The 14,551-nt window shown below is 50.4% G+C and overlaps 1 protein-coding gene across 1 annotated transcript in view; it reads left to right on the top strand.

Annotated features, from left to right (window-relative positions):
• Positions 1 to 14,551, top strand: part of KIF12 (kinesin family member 12) — a 496,125-nt gene that overhangs the window by 151,262 nt on the left and 330,312 nt on the right. Inside the window, exon 2 of the mRNA XM_086955175.1 lies at positions 2,743 to 2,808. Coding sequence (XP_086811301.1) covers positions 2,743 to 2,808 — 66 coding nt within the window. The remainder of the gene's footprint in view (positions 1 to 2,742; positions 2,809 to 14,551) is intronic.

Genomic DNA, 14,551 nt, shown 5'->3' with positions numbered 1-14,551 from the left:
AATTAGGTTGTGCATATGCAATTTCACCCTTGCACAATCCATACTGAAGTGCTCTACAGGGGCCTAGCAGGCAACGATAGCAATCCATCTGTCACAGAGAGATCTTTCGTGTGCCAGTCCACTCTGACAGGATTGACTCTGCGCATGGGGAATTAGGGGATGGCGAGTTTAGACGGGGACGGGGACAGCGAAGTACATTACCTTCACCACTGATAAGATACAGTGAAGAGTTGCATTCTTTATCTATCTTAGAGCTGAGAAATGACAGATTGGGTCCATCCACATAGGAGACAGAGAGCTAAGCACAATGTGGTCAAATGTGGCTAGCCAGGGGTAGCAAGGGCTACTTGTATTAACATTTTTCCAGCTATAGAAAGTGATGCTGGGTGAACACAATCCTTATGACAAGAGACATGTGGTAGCAATGGAATTCGTGTCGAATTGCCAGCAAGAGAACAGACAAAAGTCTACGGTTTTCAAAAGCAAGAGATGGTTGTAAAAGCTAATCAGATAACTTGTGGTATCTATTCCTAAACCTCATGAAGCACCAAGCCATAATAAGGGTCGGACTGGGGCAGAAAAATACCCGGGTACCAAAAGAAAAGTGACCCCCCATCAGTGAATTACAAAACTAAAAAAGTGGCCTATGTTTGCAAATTAGGGACGTTTTGAACTTGCAAAGACACGCTGTATAAGTGTTTTGCAAGGTATGGACGATTGTGTGCATTTGTTCCTGTTGCAGGTAAAGTTTTTTTAATATGAGTGACATGAACAGTAAAATCCGGCCCAGAGGACCATGAAACAGGCTCCCAAACAGCTAAAACAGTCCGACCTTGGCCATATACACCCGTTTCCCAATCATACCTGCTCAGTAACCTGTTTTGCTCACTATATGCTGATATACACCTTCCAACTGATTTTCCTTTTTATATATTTCACTTAAGAGGTTTTCCACTGCTTTCTCCTTGAAATTGTCAAACACGATCGGAAATTAATTCCAAAATATTTTTAACTGCAAATTACATTTTCCTTCACATAATTCCTGACATTAGAATAATCTGTGAAGAAGAGTAGCACCTTTTTTTAAAATCTGATTACATTTTGGACCAGCCATTTTAACAGTTTTGTTGAATTAAATGAGGGTCCCTGTTAACGTGGGCAGAAATCTTGCATGAATCAGTCTGAGAACACTGTGCTTGGGATTATATTTAGAGCTGGATTGCAGCGTCACCACTATAACCAGAAGAGCGATCTGCAAATGTCACAATGACTAGAAAATAGAACCACCACAGAGGTAAGGATAGGTATAGTACAGTCATTTTGCATCACACCCTCGGGAAGTGACAGACAGTAGGTGGAAGGTAGGAGAGGTTGACGAGGTTAGGCTTTATACCATACCTCGGAGTTTTGAAGGTTAGTAGTGCATTAAAAGCGACATGCCGAGGAGCTAATAAGCATAACAGGATCCGCCCACAGCAACTGAACACTTCCTTACAAGCACTGCAGATGGGTACTGGGGGCTCACTAATGCTTCAAGGATTACAAACCACTCTGCCTCCTCAACTCGGCTAGCGCCGGAAATGATACACACAGAGAATAAGCATTCAAAGAACAAGGCGGAAGAGACTCGAGACACGGTGCGAGTGCACATCTCCTGTCCATAGGCGTGCACATCTCCTGTCCCCCTTTCCAAGACAAATCGAAGACAATAGATCCCGCCAAGCATGCAGCACATGCGCTGCATCGCTAGGCGAGACCTAAAAAAATCAGGACTGTCAGTCAAGACAGAATCAGTTACTCACCCCTGATGTGAGGTAGCTAGCCACCATCCTGGCCCACCACTGTAGTTAGAGTGCTGTGTGTTTTCGAGCTCCTGATGGTTACAGCCCTGTGCATGGTGGTGGGGATAAATACAATGTGCATGTAGCCAAGGCTTTAAGTAGACCGGGTCTCACCGGTGCTGAGCACCAGCAGTTTTTTAAAGGAGGCCTCGAAACAGGACTCTATCGGGCTCTGTTTTGTGCCCTGGCACAGGCAGTTCCTTTTTTTCCAGAGTGCAGTGACAGCAGGCACCTCGATGTGCGCTGCTCACACTGCTCACTTCTCACTAGTGGAATGGCAGGTGAGCATTAGGGGAAGGGAAATCCTTTAAAGAGAGTCCTTTTCTCTCTGGATTTCCCTTCTCTTTTTGAAACTCAGGCGCAGCAGCATTGTCATGGAGACACCAGGGCTTTAAGTGAAAGCTTTTTCAATATTATATACCAGCCAGAGATGCTGCTTATTTATCTTAGTCAACTAACAACCATTGACAGAGCCAATAGTCCTGACTTGTGGTAGGTATGATGTTACTTGTTGTATCATATATCTGGATGAAATGACAGAAACAGCAAAATACAAGTCAGGCGGCACATTTTGCTAAGCACAGATTTTTAACTTATGTGTTTTTAAGCGACGCCCTTAATTACATTGACCACACCCCTTTAAGAGACCCCCCCCCCAGTTTTTTCATCCCACTTAAAGCCCTGCATGTAGCATAACGCTGCTAGCTGTTGTTAAGCTTGATGTGTGTGACACCTTCAGTGGTGTTTATACTATTTTAGCATTAATTACAAGCCTTACCGTGCAAACTGCTGTTCTTTAACGAGCAGTGGTTGAAAGGTGTTCGGCAGAACATGCTTTCTCTTTGAATTTGTGCTCATTTTGAAAACTTTTCTAACTCTTTTTCATCTGTCCTCTTTTCAGGAGCGCAGCAGAGGAGTTTGCAGACCAGGAAGACATTAAACAAAACAACTTTTCTGTGGCTGTGAGGTGAGTGGTTGACATTTTACTGCCTAGTCAGTCATGGAGTGCTAGTGGATGGCATCATAGTTTCGATGATGAACTGCACAGGGTTGGGAAGTCCATCTGGGCCTGCTTTGTAACTCGCATCACTCTGCATTATGGGGAAGTGATCTGATTCACTAATATTCTTGGTGTCCAATGAAGACACTGTAGAGTTGTGGACCTAGGCCCACATACGACTAAATGATGAACACAGATGCAGTGGATATACTAGTTAACTGGCGACGAGCACGTGCACTTGGGCCCTTTTATTTGCAGGCTCACTTCACTTGTGAGGGGCTCCTGTGGCGGATGGGTGTGGGGTGCAAGTGTGTCCAGCCTTTGAGGGAGTAGCTGGCAAACTAAGTGTTTGCTGAGACTCTAGAACCTGTCCCACACAGCACTATAGACACCATGTGGAAGAGACGTGCTTTAGTGGAGGTGCGCTCCAATTCCAGAGATAGTGCTTAGTGGTGAGATGCCTACTGGAATTGTGTTACAGCAAACAAATGATGGACGGAATGCTGGCAATGCAAACCTTCTCCCCCAGTCAAAAGATCTGGGTTAAATCCATTGTTCTTTTGCCCACTACGCCAGTTTGGACCCAGCCATATGCAAATCAGTCTTGACCCTGTGCCCCATGGGAACAGTCCAGACAGAACTGTCTTTTAACTTTCTCGCCCTAAGTGCGCAAGGTATGCCCAGACGTGGGTCCTGGGCTCACTGTGCCACTGGAATCAAGCTATCTTTGCTGAAGAGGGGTGAAACCGGTACTAGGATGCTTGTTTCCTTTCCATGGAGGACCTGGCTTGGCAGTTCGGGCTGGACTGTTCCCATGAGGCACAGGGTCAAGACTGATTTGCATATGGCCAGGTCTAAACTGGGGTGGCATGGTGAGCAAAATAATGGTGGATTTCACCCAGATCTCTTGACTGGGGTGAATGTTTTGATTTGTTCTGCATTCCATCCATCAATTGTGTGTCTTTTGCTTTCTCGCCCTAATTGCGCCAGGTAAGCCCAGAGGTGGGTTCTGGGCTCATTGTGCCACTGGAATCAAGCTATCCTGGCTGAAGAGGGGTGAAACCCCAAAACCGGTCCAAGGATGCTTGTTTCCGGTCCAGGGAGGACCTGGCTTAGCAGTTCGGGCTGGACTGTTCCCATGAGGTACAGGGTCAAGACTGATTTGCACATGGCCAGGTATAAACTGGGATGGCCTGGCGAGCAAAAGAATGATGGATTTAACACAGATCTCTTGAATGGGGGTGAATGTTTTGATTTGTTCTGCATTCCGTCCGTCAATTGTTTATCTTTTGCTTCCTACTGGAATTGTGGTCTAGCACAAGAGGTGCTACGCGGTTGGGAAAGGAACCAAGTGGTGATGTGGACTGGTGGAAGGGATGGTGTCTAATGGTGTAGGTGTATCTAGTAAGTATGTGATCTAAATTTTAGAAATGGTTTGTGGAAGAGGCATGGCTAGTGGAGTGTAGGTCTGACATAGAAAATGCTCTGTAGTGGATGATGTGAGGTCTAATCAGGGAAAAAAAGGGAAGTCTCTAAAAGGGGCGTGGACTATGTAGTTATAGGCATGGCTTAAACACATAAACTAAATTTCCATGATTTATTTATTATTTATTTATGCATTTTTATATAGCGCTAACTTTACCCGCAGCTGTCAGTGCGCATTACAATAGAACCAGTTACATTACATAAGGACTTCAAAGTACATGAATAACATAACAGATACAAACTGATAAACTCAAAAATCACATAAGAATGGTAGTAAGTAAATCAATCAATCAATGCATTTGTAAAGTGCGCTACTCACCCTTGAGGGTCTCAAGGCGCTGGGGGTGGGGGGTAGGGGATGCTGCTACTGCTTGAACAGCCAGGTCTTGAGAAGTCTCCTGAAGGTCAGCAGGTCCTGGGTCTGCTGCAGGTGGATTGGGAGGGTGTTCAATGTCTTGGCGGTGAGGTGGGAGAAAGACCTGCCGCTGGCAGTCACTCGTCGGATGTGGGGGACGGTGGCGAGTGTGAGGTCAGCAGAGCCAAGCTGGCAGTTCGAGGTGTAGAGGGTGAGTCGTTCATTGAGGTATGCTGGTCCAGTTTTGTGGAGTGCTTTGTGAGTGTGAGTGAGGAGCTTGACGGTGATCTTCTTGTTGACGGGTAGCCAGTGCAGGTCTCTCAGGTGGGATGTGATGTGGCTGTGGCGGGGGAGTCGTCCAGAAGCGTTCTGTATGGGGTGTAGTAGTTTCTAGAGTTTCGCTGAGGTTCCTGCGTAGAGGGCGTTGCCGTAGTCCAGTCTGCTGCTGAGGAGAGCCTGGTTGGCCATCCTTCTGGTTCCAGTGGGGATCCATCTGTAGATCTTGCGGTGCATGCGGAGGGTGAAGCAGGAGGAGGAGAAGACGGCGTTGACTTGCTGGGTCATTGACAGCGAAGAGTCCAGGATGAACCCCAGATTGCGTGCGTGGTCAGTGGGTGCTGGTGTAGCTCCCAGCGTGGCCGGCCACCAGGAGTCGTCCCAGGCAAAGGGGGTGGAGCGGAGGATGTGAACCTCCGTCTTGTCCGAGTTCAGTTTCAGGTGGCTGTTCTTCATCCATTCAGCGATGGCCTTCAATTCTTCGTGGAGGTTGGTTTTGGCGGTGGTGAGGGCCTTGGTGAGGGAGAGGATCAGCTGGGTGTCGGCAACATATGAGATGATGTTGAGGTTGTGCGATCGGACGATGTTGGTGAGCGGTGCCATGTGGACGTTGAAGAGTGTCGGCCTGAGGGACATGGGGTACGCCGCAGATGATCTGGGTGTCTTTAGATCGGAATGGAGGGAGGCGAACACTCTGGGTTCTGCCAGTGAGGAAGGAGGTGGTCCAGTCCAGGGCTTTGTCGTGGATCCCTGCACTGTGGAAGCTTGTGCGTAGGGTGTGGTGGTAGACGGTGTTGAATGCGGCCGAAAGGTCCTAGAGGATGAGGGCCGCAGTTTCTCCATTGTCCAGCAGGGTCCTGATGTTGTCTGTGGCGGCAATGAGGGCTGTTTCGGTGTTGTGGTTGCTGCGGTATCTGGATTGGGACGGGTCCAGGATGTTGTTCTCTTCGAGGAAGGCAATAAAATGCCTGTTGACAATCTTCTCGATGACTTTCGCTGGGAGCGGGAGTAGGGAGATGGGCTGGAAGTTCTTGAGGTCCTTAGGGTCCGCTTTGGGTTTCATGACTAAGGCGTTGATCTCGGCGTGCATCAAGCTTTCCGGGAAGGTGGCGGTCTCGAAGGAGTAGTTGATGATCTTGCGGAGATGGGGTGCTATGATGGAGCTTGCTTTGTTGAAGATGTGGTGCGGGCAGGAGTCTATTGGTGAGCCGGAGTGGATGGTGTTCATGATTTTGATTGTGTCGTCGACGTTGATGCGGGTCCAGGAGAGCAGGGGGTCGGTGTTGCTGGGGTCGGTGGAGTCTGAGGTGTTGGTCGCTGTCGGGGGGGCCTGGTTGTTGAAGCGGTTGTGGATGTCTACGATCTTGCGGTGGAAGAAGGTGGCTAGGGAGTCGAAGAGGTCTTGTGATGGTGGGATGTCATTGGAGTTGGAGCTGGGGTTGGAGACTTCCTTCACGATGTTGAAGAGCTCTTTGCTGTTGTGTGCGTTGTTGTTGATGTGTTTCTTGAAGGAGGTCCTTTTGGCGGTTCGGATGAGTTGGTGGTGTCTGCGGATGGCCCTCTTGTGAGCTGTATTGCTGTCCGGTGTCTGTTCATGGTGCCACTTCTTTTCGAGCCTTCGGCAGGTCTGCTTGGATGCCTGGAGGTCAGCGGTGAGCCAGATGGCTTTTCTTTTGGTGCGTCTGTTTGAGGTTTTCTTGATCGGGCGACAGTGTTGGCGCAGTTGTCGATCCATTGCCTGCGGTTGCGGGCGGCAGTGTCGGTGTCAGGAGTGTCAGTTAGTGGGTTTCTGGCGATGGAGGCGATTAGCTGGTCTTCGGTGATTTTGCTCCACCTGCGGCGGAGGGGCCCATTGTGTGTGGTGGTGCATGGTGGGTTTCTGGAAGGTGAAGTGGATGCAGCGGTGGTCGGTCCAGTGGAGTTCGGTGGTGTGGCTTAAGGTGACGTGGTTGCTGGCGGATAAGATAGGGTCGAGCGTGTGTCCGGCGGAGTGGGTGGGAGTCGTGACGAGCTGTTTGAGTCCGAGGTTGACGAGGTTGTCAAGCAGGGTTTTGGACTTGCTGTTGTTGGTGCTCTCGAGGTGGAAGTTCGGGTCTCCAAGGAGGATATAGTCTGTGGATGCAAGGGCGTGCGTGCTGACGAAGTCGGCGATGGAGTAGCTGAACTGTGGCCAGGGTGTCTGTAGATGAGGGTTCCTTTGAGGGTGGTGTTGGGATCGATGTGGATCTGGAAGTGTAGGTGTTCGGCGGCGCTGAGGGTGTCGTCGGTGCTGGTTGAGATTCTGAGGGTGTTTTTGTGGACGATGGCGATTCCTCCGCCAGTTACATTGGTGCGGTCCCTGCAGGTGATCTTGTAGCTGTCTGGAATGGCTTTGGCGATGTCAGGTGCAAAGGAGGGGTTATTCAAGGTCTCCGTCAGGAAGGCGACGTCCGGGGAGGAAGAGTCAAGTAGATTCCAGACTTCAATGGCGTGCTTGCAGGCGGAGCGGGTGTTGAGTAGTATGCATCTGAGGTGGTTGCATCTTACCCCGGTGGGCGAGGTGGCGGCTTGGAGGCTGGTACATAAGTCTTCTACAGATACTAGTAGTTAGAGTTACATATATACAAGTTGCAAATTTACTCAAGATTACATTTTAAGAAGAGTTGAATCAATTAGGGTTGGACAATTTAATCAATCAATCAGGGGTTTGTATAGCGCACTACTCCCCTGTGAGTGTCTCAAGGCGCTAAATATAACATATTACATATTACATATTTACAGCGAATGATCTTGTCACCATTGCTAGGGTTCTTGCAGTGCTCGTTCAGCCAGGCCTTCAGGGTGCACTCATAGGCTGTGATCTTGGGCCTGGAGGAATCCCTGAACTGGCGATGGCCTTGAAGGTACAAGGCCGGGTGGTGGTAGGCGGAGGCGGCATGCTGGATCCAGGGCTGTTCTTGAGCTCGTGCTGGAATCCAGCTGTGGGAAAGGGGGTAGCTCGGAACTGAAGGGCATGAAGGCTCCATAGCCGGTGTAGGGGAGTTTGTGAATGGAGGAAAGGAAGTACTGCGGGAGAGATACTGGGGCCGATCGGGCCGGCCAGACTGCATTGTGCCGCTTGATAGCGTTGATGGGTCAAATGTCCTCCACGCCTCTTGTCCGCTCTATGCTCTCATTGCCTGCCAGATTGCCCTCTACTGTTATCCCTCATGCCTGTTGGTGTCACTCCCCCATCAGTCAGATCGAGAAGGGAGGTCGTCCACACTCTCTGCCCCTGGGGCGCACCTCCTAGGGGGCTGCACCCACATGAATTCTCGCCCGCTGCCAAGCGGGCAGGCATGATTGCCACACTGTCCGGTGGGGTCTCCACCCTGAGCGCACCAACCTCCGCGTCAAACTACAACGCCTCCTCCATCTCTTTGATTCCCATAGTATGCCACCCGATCGCTATTTTGGTGTCTTTCCCAGCTTTCTTTTATTGCATCCAGATGTAATAACATAACAACTGACAGAACCTTACACCAGCTTGGACTATTGGCTTTGTCAGTGTGGGTTCTGGAGAGAGGCCAAGGATAGGATGACCATGTGTTCAGAATACCTTTGCACTACCTTCAGCCTCAATTCCAGAACTCTCATTGTGGCCGTTATAAACATCTGGAAGCGACTGAGTTCAAAGCATGCAGTGTAAAAGAGTAGTTGCTGCACACAAAAAAATACAAAAACACAACAACCTGGGAAATTTCTCACACTCTAATGGAGTGCAAGATTCAGTAAAATGTGAAATATAAACAGTAACTAAATCATTGAAATGAATTACCTAGATATTTATTAAATGAGCTGTTCAGAATTCGTAAGTGTTTTTTCCAGTACAATTATAAAGACATAAATATAGGGCCCGATAGGGACCCGTTCTCATTTCTGCTATAAAATACTTCCGGATGTGAACCCATGCAGATGTGTTTTTGATGACAAAATGGTGTATAATCCAGGTGACGTGGTCTAGTGGAGATGTGATCTTGATGAAGAAATGGCATGTAGCGAAGGTGCAATCTTGAAGAAGGATCATGACGTTGAAAAGGTGTAGTGTAGTGAATATAGGACCTTGATGAAGAAATGGCATGTAGTTGAGAAGGTGCGGTAGAGAAGAGATGCAATATTGATGAAGAATCGTGTGTAGGGGAGAACGTGTAGAGTAGAAGGAGAGATGCAGTTTAGAAGAGGTGTGTTCTAGCTGAAAAGATGCTTTGTAGTGGGTGCTAAGCCCATAGTTATTTTATGTTATATGATTTTTATATAGCGCAAATCACCAACCGGTCTCTAAGCGCTTCTAGAGAAAGTGAACAAGTCACTAGAGCAGAAATAACTGGCAGCAGCGGATGCAGAGATTACGCAGTTGTTAGTACCTCTCTGAAAAGAAAGGTCTTTAAGAGCTTCCTAAAGATGAGCAAAACAGGTTCCTTTCGCAAGTACTTCGACAGATCATTCCAGACCTGTGGGAGGAGGACAGAAAACGCTCTACCCTCTTTGGATTTAGAGCTATACCTGGTTGGAACTAGCCTACAAGCCTCAGATGATCGTAGAACCCGACCGGGAACATACTTCATCAAGCGATCTTTTATATATTTGGGTTCCTCACCATAAATTGCCTTGTGGGCGATACAGAGACCCTTAATCTGCACTCGCTGCTTAATGGGCAACCAGTGCAATTTATGTAACGGAGGGGTGGCTTGTGTCCTTCTAGGGAGTCCAAAAATAAGCCTAGCCGCATCATTTTGTACAACTTGTAGTCTCCTAATAGTCTGAATGAGGGAGTAAGAAATGAACCACCCTGATATTCTATTGGTGATGGAACAGTCCTGGTGACATCAGGACTCAATTCAAGATTTAGATCTTACAGTGAGATCTACAATAACTAAAATACATCAAATAATTCAATTAATGCAGATGTAAAAATGAGCAAAAAATATCTAAACATATTACAGCACATTCATTCATTGACAGGATGATTTCTCCTCTCCATGGGTGCTTTAGCAGTGGTAATTCCATATTTTAAAAAAAATCGTTTTAAAGATCTCTGTTGGCAGACCCTTAAAATGGGACAGACAAATATAACTTATTTGATAGCCTGGACACCATTATAATGTAAAGTGCAAATTCTTTCATCCCAAACTACATTCTGCCATGCATCTGTCGCAGTTGTTAATGGTAAACATTTCAATCTATAAAGCATTGTGCACCTTCGCACCTGTGTTCCAGGTTCTAGTTCAAATACACTTGAGGGACTGCTGGCTGACATGATTGAGTGACACACTAGAAGCGTGGTTTCACACAACATATACCCATATCATTCTCCAACAATGATTTTACCATGGTAAGCTTTAAAACATTTTGACATGGGGGCGTGGCCAAGATGGCGGCGGGATAGGACGTGCTTTCTTCCGCTCCTGCCCGCCGCCTCCCAGAACAGCATTGCACGGGCCCCCAGTGGACCCTAAACGATTGAGGAGTGACTGGATCTCCTGTGGAGTGCCCCAGATATTGTACGATCTCATTCATCGACCAGGACAGGCAGCGGAAGGAGTCCTTTGGTCCCGGCCAGGAGGCAGCCCATAGCGTCCCCAGTGGGGGAGGCCTCTTCAACGCGGCGGTTCACGCTGTGGACCGCCGAGGCCGGCAACCAGCCTCCCTGCTATAATGGCATACTGACACGCCCAACCACAGTCCAGTTGCTGAGTTTGGCCCTGGTGAGGGCTGAGGATCTGGCCCGAGCGAATTTGAGGGAAGAGCTGCGGAAGATCTTTGGGAGGTGCTCGTGTTGGCGGCCGGTGGGTGGCTTCTGTGGACCCCCGTGGGCCAGTGAGACGGACCCCCATTAGCATCAGGGCGGACGAACGTGTTCTACGAGAGGCCGCGGTGGCATAAGGCACGCCGGTAGTAGGCCGCCGTGTGTCCTCGCTGGGCCCCCTCGTCGGGTAACGCTCAGTTTAGAGCACCCACGGAGAAGACCTCTACATGGGCCTGAGACCTGGAGCAGCCTAAGAAGCGGAGGGTTTGGACTTAACCCCCCCACCCAGCACAGCAGGTACGGGACTTTTCTTACGCGCCGCCACGTGGGTAGTGCTGACCATCAAAAATCTCCGACCGGGGTTGAGGCATGGACTGGCGCCTAGTCACTTCAGACTGATGCTGATGCTGGGGAGCGGCGCACGTTGAGACAGGGCCTGCTCCCGCTGCTTGCGAATCGCAACCCTGGGGCTGGGCAGCACCCGGAGCCATCGGCGGAGGGGGGCCGCTGAGAGGAAGTCCCAAGCACTGGAGCGGGAGGGTGTTGCCAGACCTCGGAGTGCAACTGCTGGTATCCCCTGTTGCTTGCGGCCTGTGCGGGACGTCTCTGTCCCTGTCTGCCCGGATCCACGTGGAGATGTCTGTGCTGAGGGCCTGAGGAGCTAGGGCAGGAGATCAGAACCAGGAGGTCTGTTGTGCGACTCTACAGTATTACCTTGACGCCTTGTGCTTCGCAGAATTGGGGCCCCTTGCTGGTGGAGTGGTGACTGGGAGCGGCAGGGGTGGTCAGCAGCGACGCGCGGCCTCCCCCCCGGGTTCCGGAGCAGTGTTGGCCCCTCGCATGATGGGGGTTGGGACAGCTTGAGGCCAATTACACCCATGCAGCGCTAGGATTGGCAAGCCTGACTGCAAATTTTTGATCCCTCATCATTGTAGCGCTACCCGCGAGGCGGTGACCTGTGCACCCATGATCATCCACCCCTTCCTGCTGGGGGTTGGGTCCTTGGGGTCGCTCCCAAGGCTTCCCGTTGTCCCGCCTTGATTCATTCGTTGATCGCCGGGGAGTATGTCCAGATCTAGAGGCACAAAGCCGAAGACCATCAAAGACATCTTTGGCCAGTCGCAATCTAACCCCAAGATGGCGGCCGCGGCATCACCTGCGGCGCCAGAGAAACTCTCAGCGACACCTGGAGATGAGCCGATTTCAAAATCCTTTCTGGAGTCACTCTTCCACACGCTCAGGGAGGATATCCAGTCCGTAAAGGCGGAATTCGCTACTGAACTCAAAGAAGTCCGGAGAGACGTTGATAGTGTGGGGGAGCGCGTGGCCGCGCTGGAGGAGAAAAGCGACGCGACTGTCTCGGAGCTGTCTGCCCTCCAGCAGGAGGTGATTCGGCCACAAGACCAGAATATTGACATGCAGCTGCCCCTGGAGGACACTGAAAACTGCTCTTGCATGCACAACATTAGAATCCCCGGGGTTAAAGCATTAGAAGATACCCGTGACCTGTTTACTTTAGCTATTAGACTTTTCCGGCACATATTAGGAGATTCCTCTGAGGCAGACTTTGTATTAGACAGAGTACACAGAGTGGGCCCACCCTGCGATCCCAACTTTCCGCCAGCAGACATACTTGTGTATGTCCAGGACTTCAAGACCAAAGAAACCATTTTCTCCAAGGCGAGGGCGGTCCACCCTATCTCTTTCCGAGGACACTCTCCAGTGCTCTACCAGGACCTAGCGCAGACCACGCTGCAGCGGCGAAGGTAGTTCAGGCCTGTGACGGAGCACCTCCGGGGACTGGGCGTCTCGTACTCTTGGGAACACCCTTTCCGCCTGATCTTTCAACATAGTGGTAAGCTGCACCAACTGCGATCTTTCCAAGATGCCTGCCGACTGTTGGGATTGACACTACCTATAGAGGAAGACGACACGGGTGGCCCGAGTGTGGGGCCGGAGATCTCACCATCAGGCTGGCAGCGACAGGGCAGGAGAGGGCGCCTGAGGAAACCTGCTGCCTCGGATATTGCCAGAGGCCAGAAGGAGGCTCTGACATTGGTAGCGGAAGCACTAGCGGTGCAGGACTCCGCCATTGGGTGATGGTTATCCATAGAGATTTCGAATCTTCCTCCACTTTAAGCTCTTCTGTTGCCAACTGGGGGGTGGCGGGGGGAGAGAATGTTCTCGTTCGCCTTACCACGGACCCCACTTCACAGTGATACCAGTTGTCTCGGGATGACGCAATTTCTCTTCATGGACTGTTTCTTGTTCATATGTTCTTGGTTTTTTTTTTAGTTGGGGTTCCCTCGTCCACCTTTCCTAGTCGCCCTTTGGAGATGCTCGGCTCGGTGACCTCACCTGGGGCCTCCGGCCCTCACATTGCCAGCATTGGCCAGCCGCACACATCTCGCTATACCTCACCTAAGGCTCACTGATGCAGCCTGACCCCATGAAGGTGATTACACTTAACGTACTGGGCCTGAACAACCGCATTAAGCGTAGAGCCGTCCTCCACTTCCTGGAGCACTCCAAGGCAGATATTTGCCTCCTCCAGGATAACCACCTCCTTGCAAAAGATCACCACAGAATGAGATCCATGGTCTTCCCTACGCAGCTATTCTCCTCTAACACTTCGAAATCAGCAGGGGTGGCCATTCTGGTCTTGCGTTCCTTCCCAGGTAGGGTCTTGCAGAAAGAATCCAAAATAAAGGGTTGCCTACTCACATACCGGTTCTCCCTTGGGACTTTGCACTTTGTAGTGGGTTCCGTATATGCTCGTAATGAAGGGCAAGCCAAGTTTCTCCATAAGGCGCTGAGCAAAGCGGCTGCTACACCGTATAGGCATTTATTGCTGGGGAGAGATCTTAACATTGTCTTAGATAACACGATAGGGCGCTCCTGTCAAAGAATGACACAGGTAAGGATATTGACATCTGAGGGGCGGGCACACCTCGATGAGCTGGGACTTCTAGATTTATGGCGCCACTTTTATCCGCGTACACGTAGCTACACTTTTTATTCAGGCGCCCACAAAACGTATGCTCGCCTAGACTACTTCCTCTGCTCCACCTCCTTGCGAGCTTATGCGGTAGACGCGGAGATACTGATGGCTTCCCTCTCAGACCACTCCCCGGTCCTGGTTACCCTACAGCTGCCGCGTTCTTCTCGTCCTATTCGACATTGGCACTTGCGCGACACTCTGCTGCACCCCCAGACAGTTGTCAACCAAATTCGGAAGGCCATCACTGATTATACCGCCCAGAATGCTGACCCCGACACCCCCTTAGCGATTCAATGGGCGGCCGTGAAGACCGTCTTTTGCGGTGAATTTATAGCTATATCCTCGGCCCAGAACCGGGAACGCAGCCGTAAACAAGCGGAGATCACGCAAAGAGTGGCAGTGCTTGAACAGCTCCATCAAAGGACGGGATCCTCCAGAGCCTGGCGGCAGTTTTGCAAGGAGAGGAAGCAACTAGCAGCCCTGGATCGGGACAGGGCGGAGTATGCAGCTCTCAGGCTCCGACACTCCTACTACGCCGGAGGTGATAGGTGTGGTTGCGTCCTGGCGAATAAACGAAGGGAAGCCCGACAACGTCAGGGAGTCCTGTCTCTCCAGTCCCCCACAGGGAATTCTATCATTGAGGACGCGGAAATCGCTGAAATGTTTCACGACTTTTATGCGGACCTCTCCAGAGGGGATTCGTTAGATAATCACCACAGCGCCGGGTATATAGCTGCAGCACGAATGCCTTCCCTCACCCAGGCACAGGCTGACTACTTAGATAGAGCAATCCAAACGGAAGAGGTAATCTCGGCCATCTCCCACCTTA

This window comes from Lissotriton vulgaris, chromosome 2_1 (assembly GCF_964263255.1).
Source record: "Lissotriton vulgaris chromosome 2_1, aLisVul1.2, whole genome shotgun sequence".
Classification (NCBI taxonomy): Eukaryota; Metazoa; Chordata; class Amphibia; order Caudata; family Salamandridae; genus Lissotriton; species Lissotriton vulgaris.
This window is presented reverse-complemented; position numbering and strand designations above follow the sequence as displayed.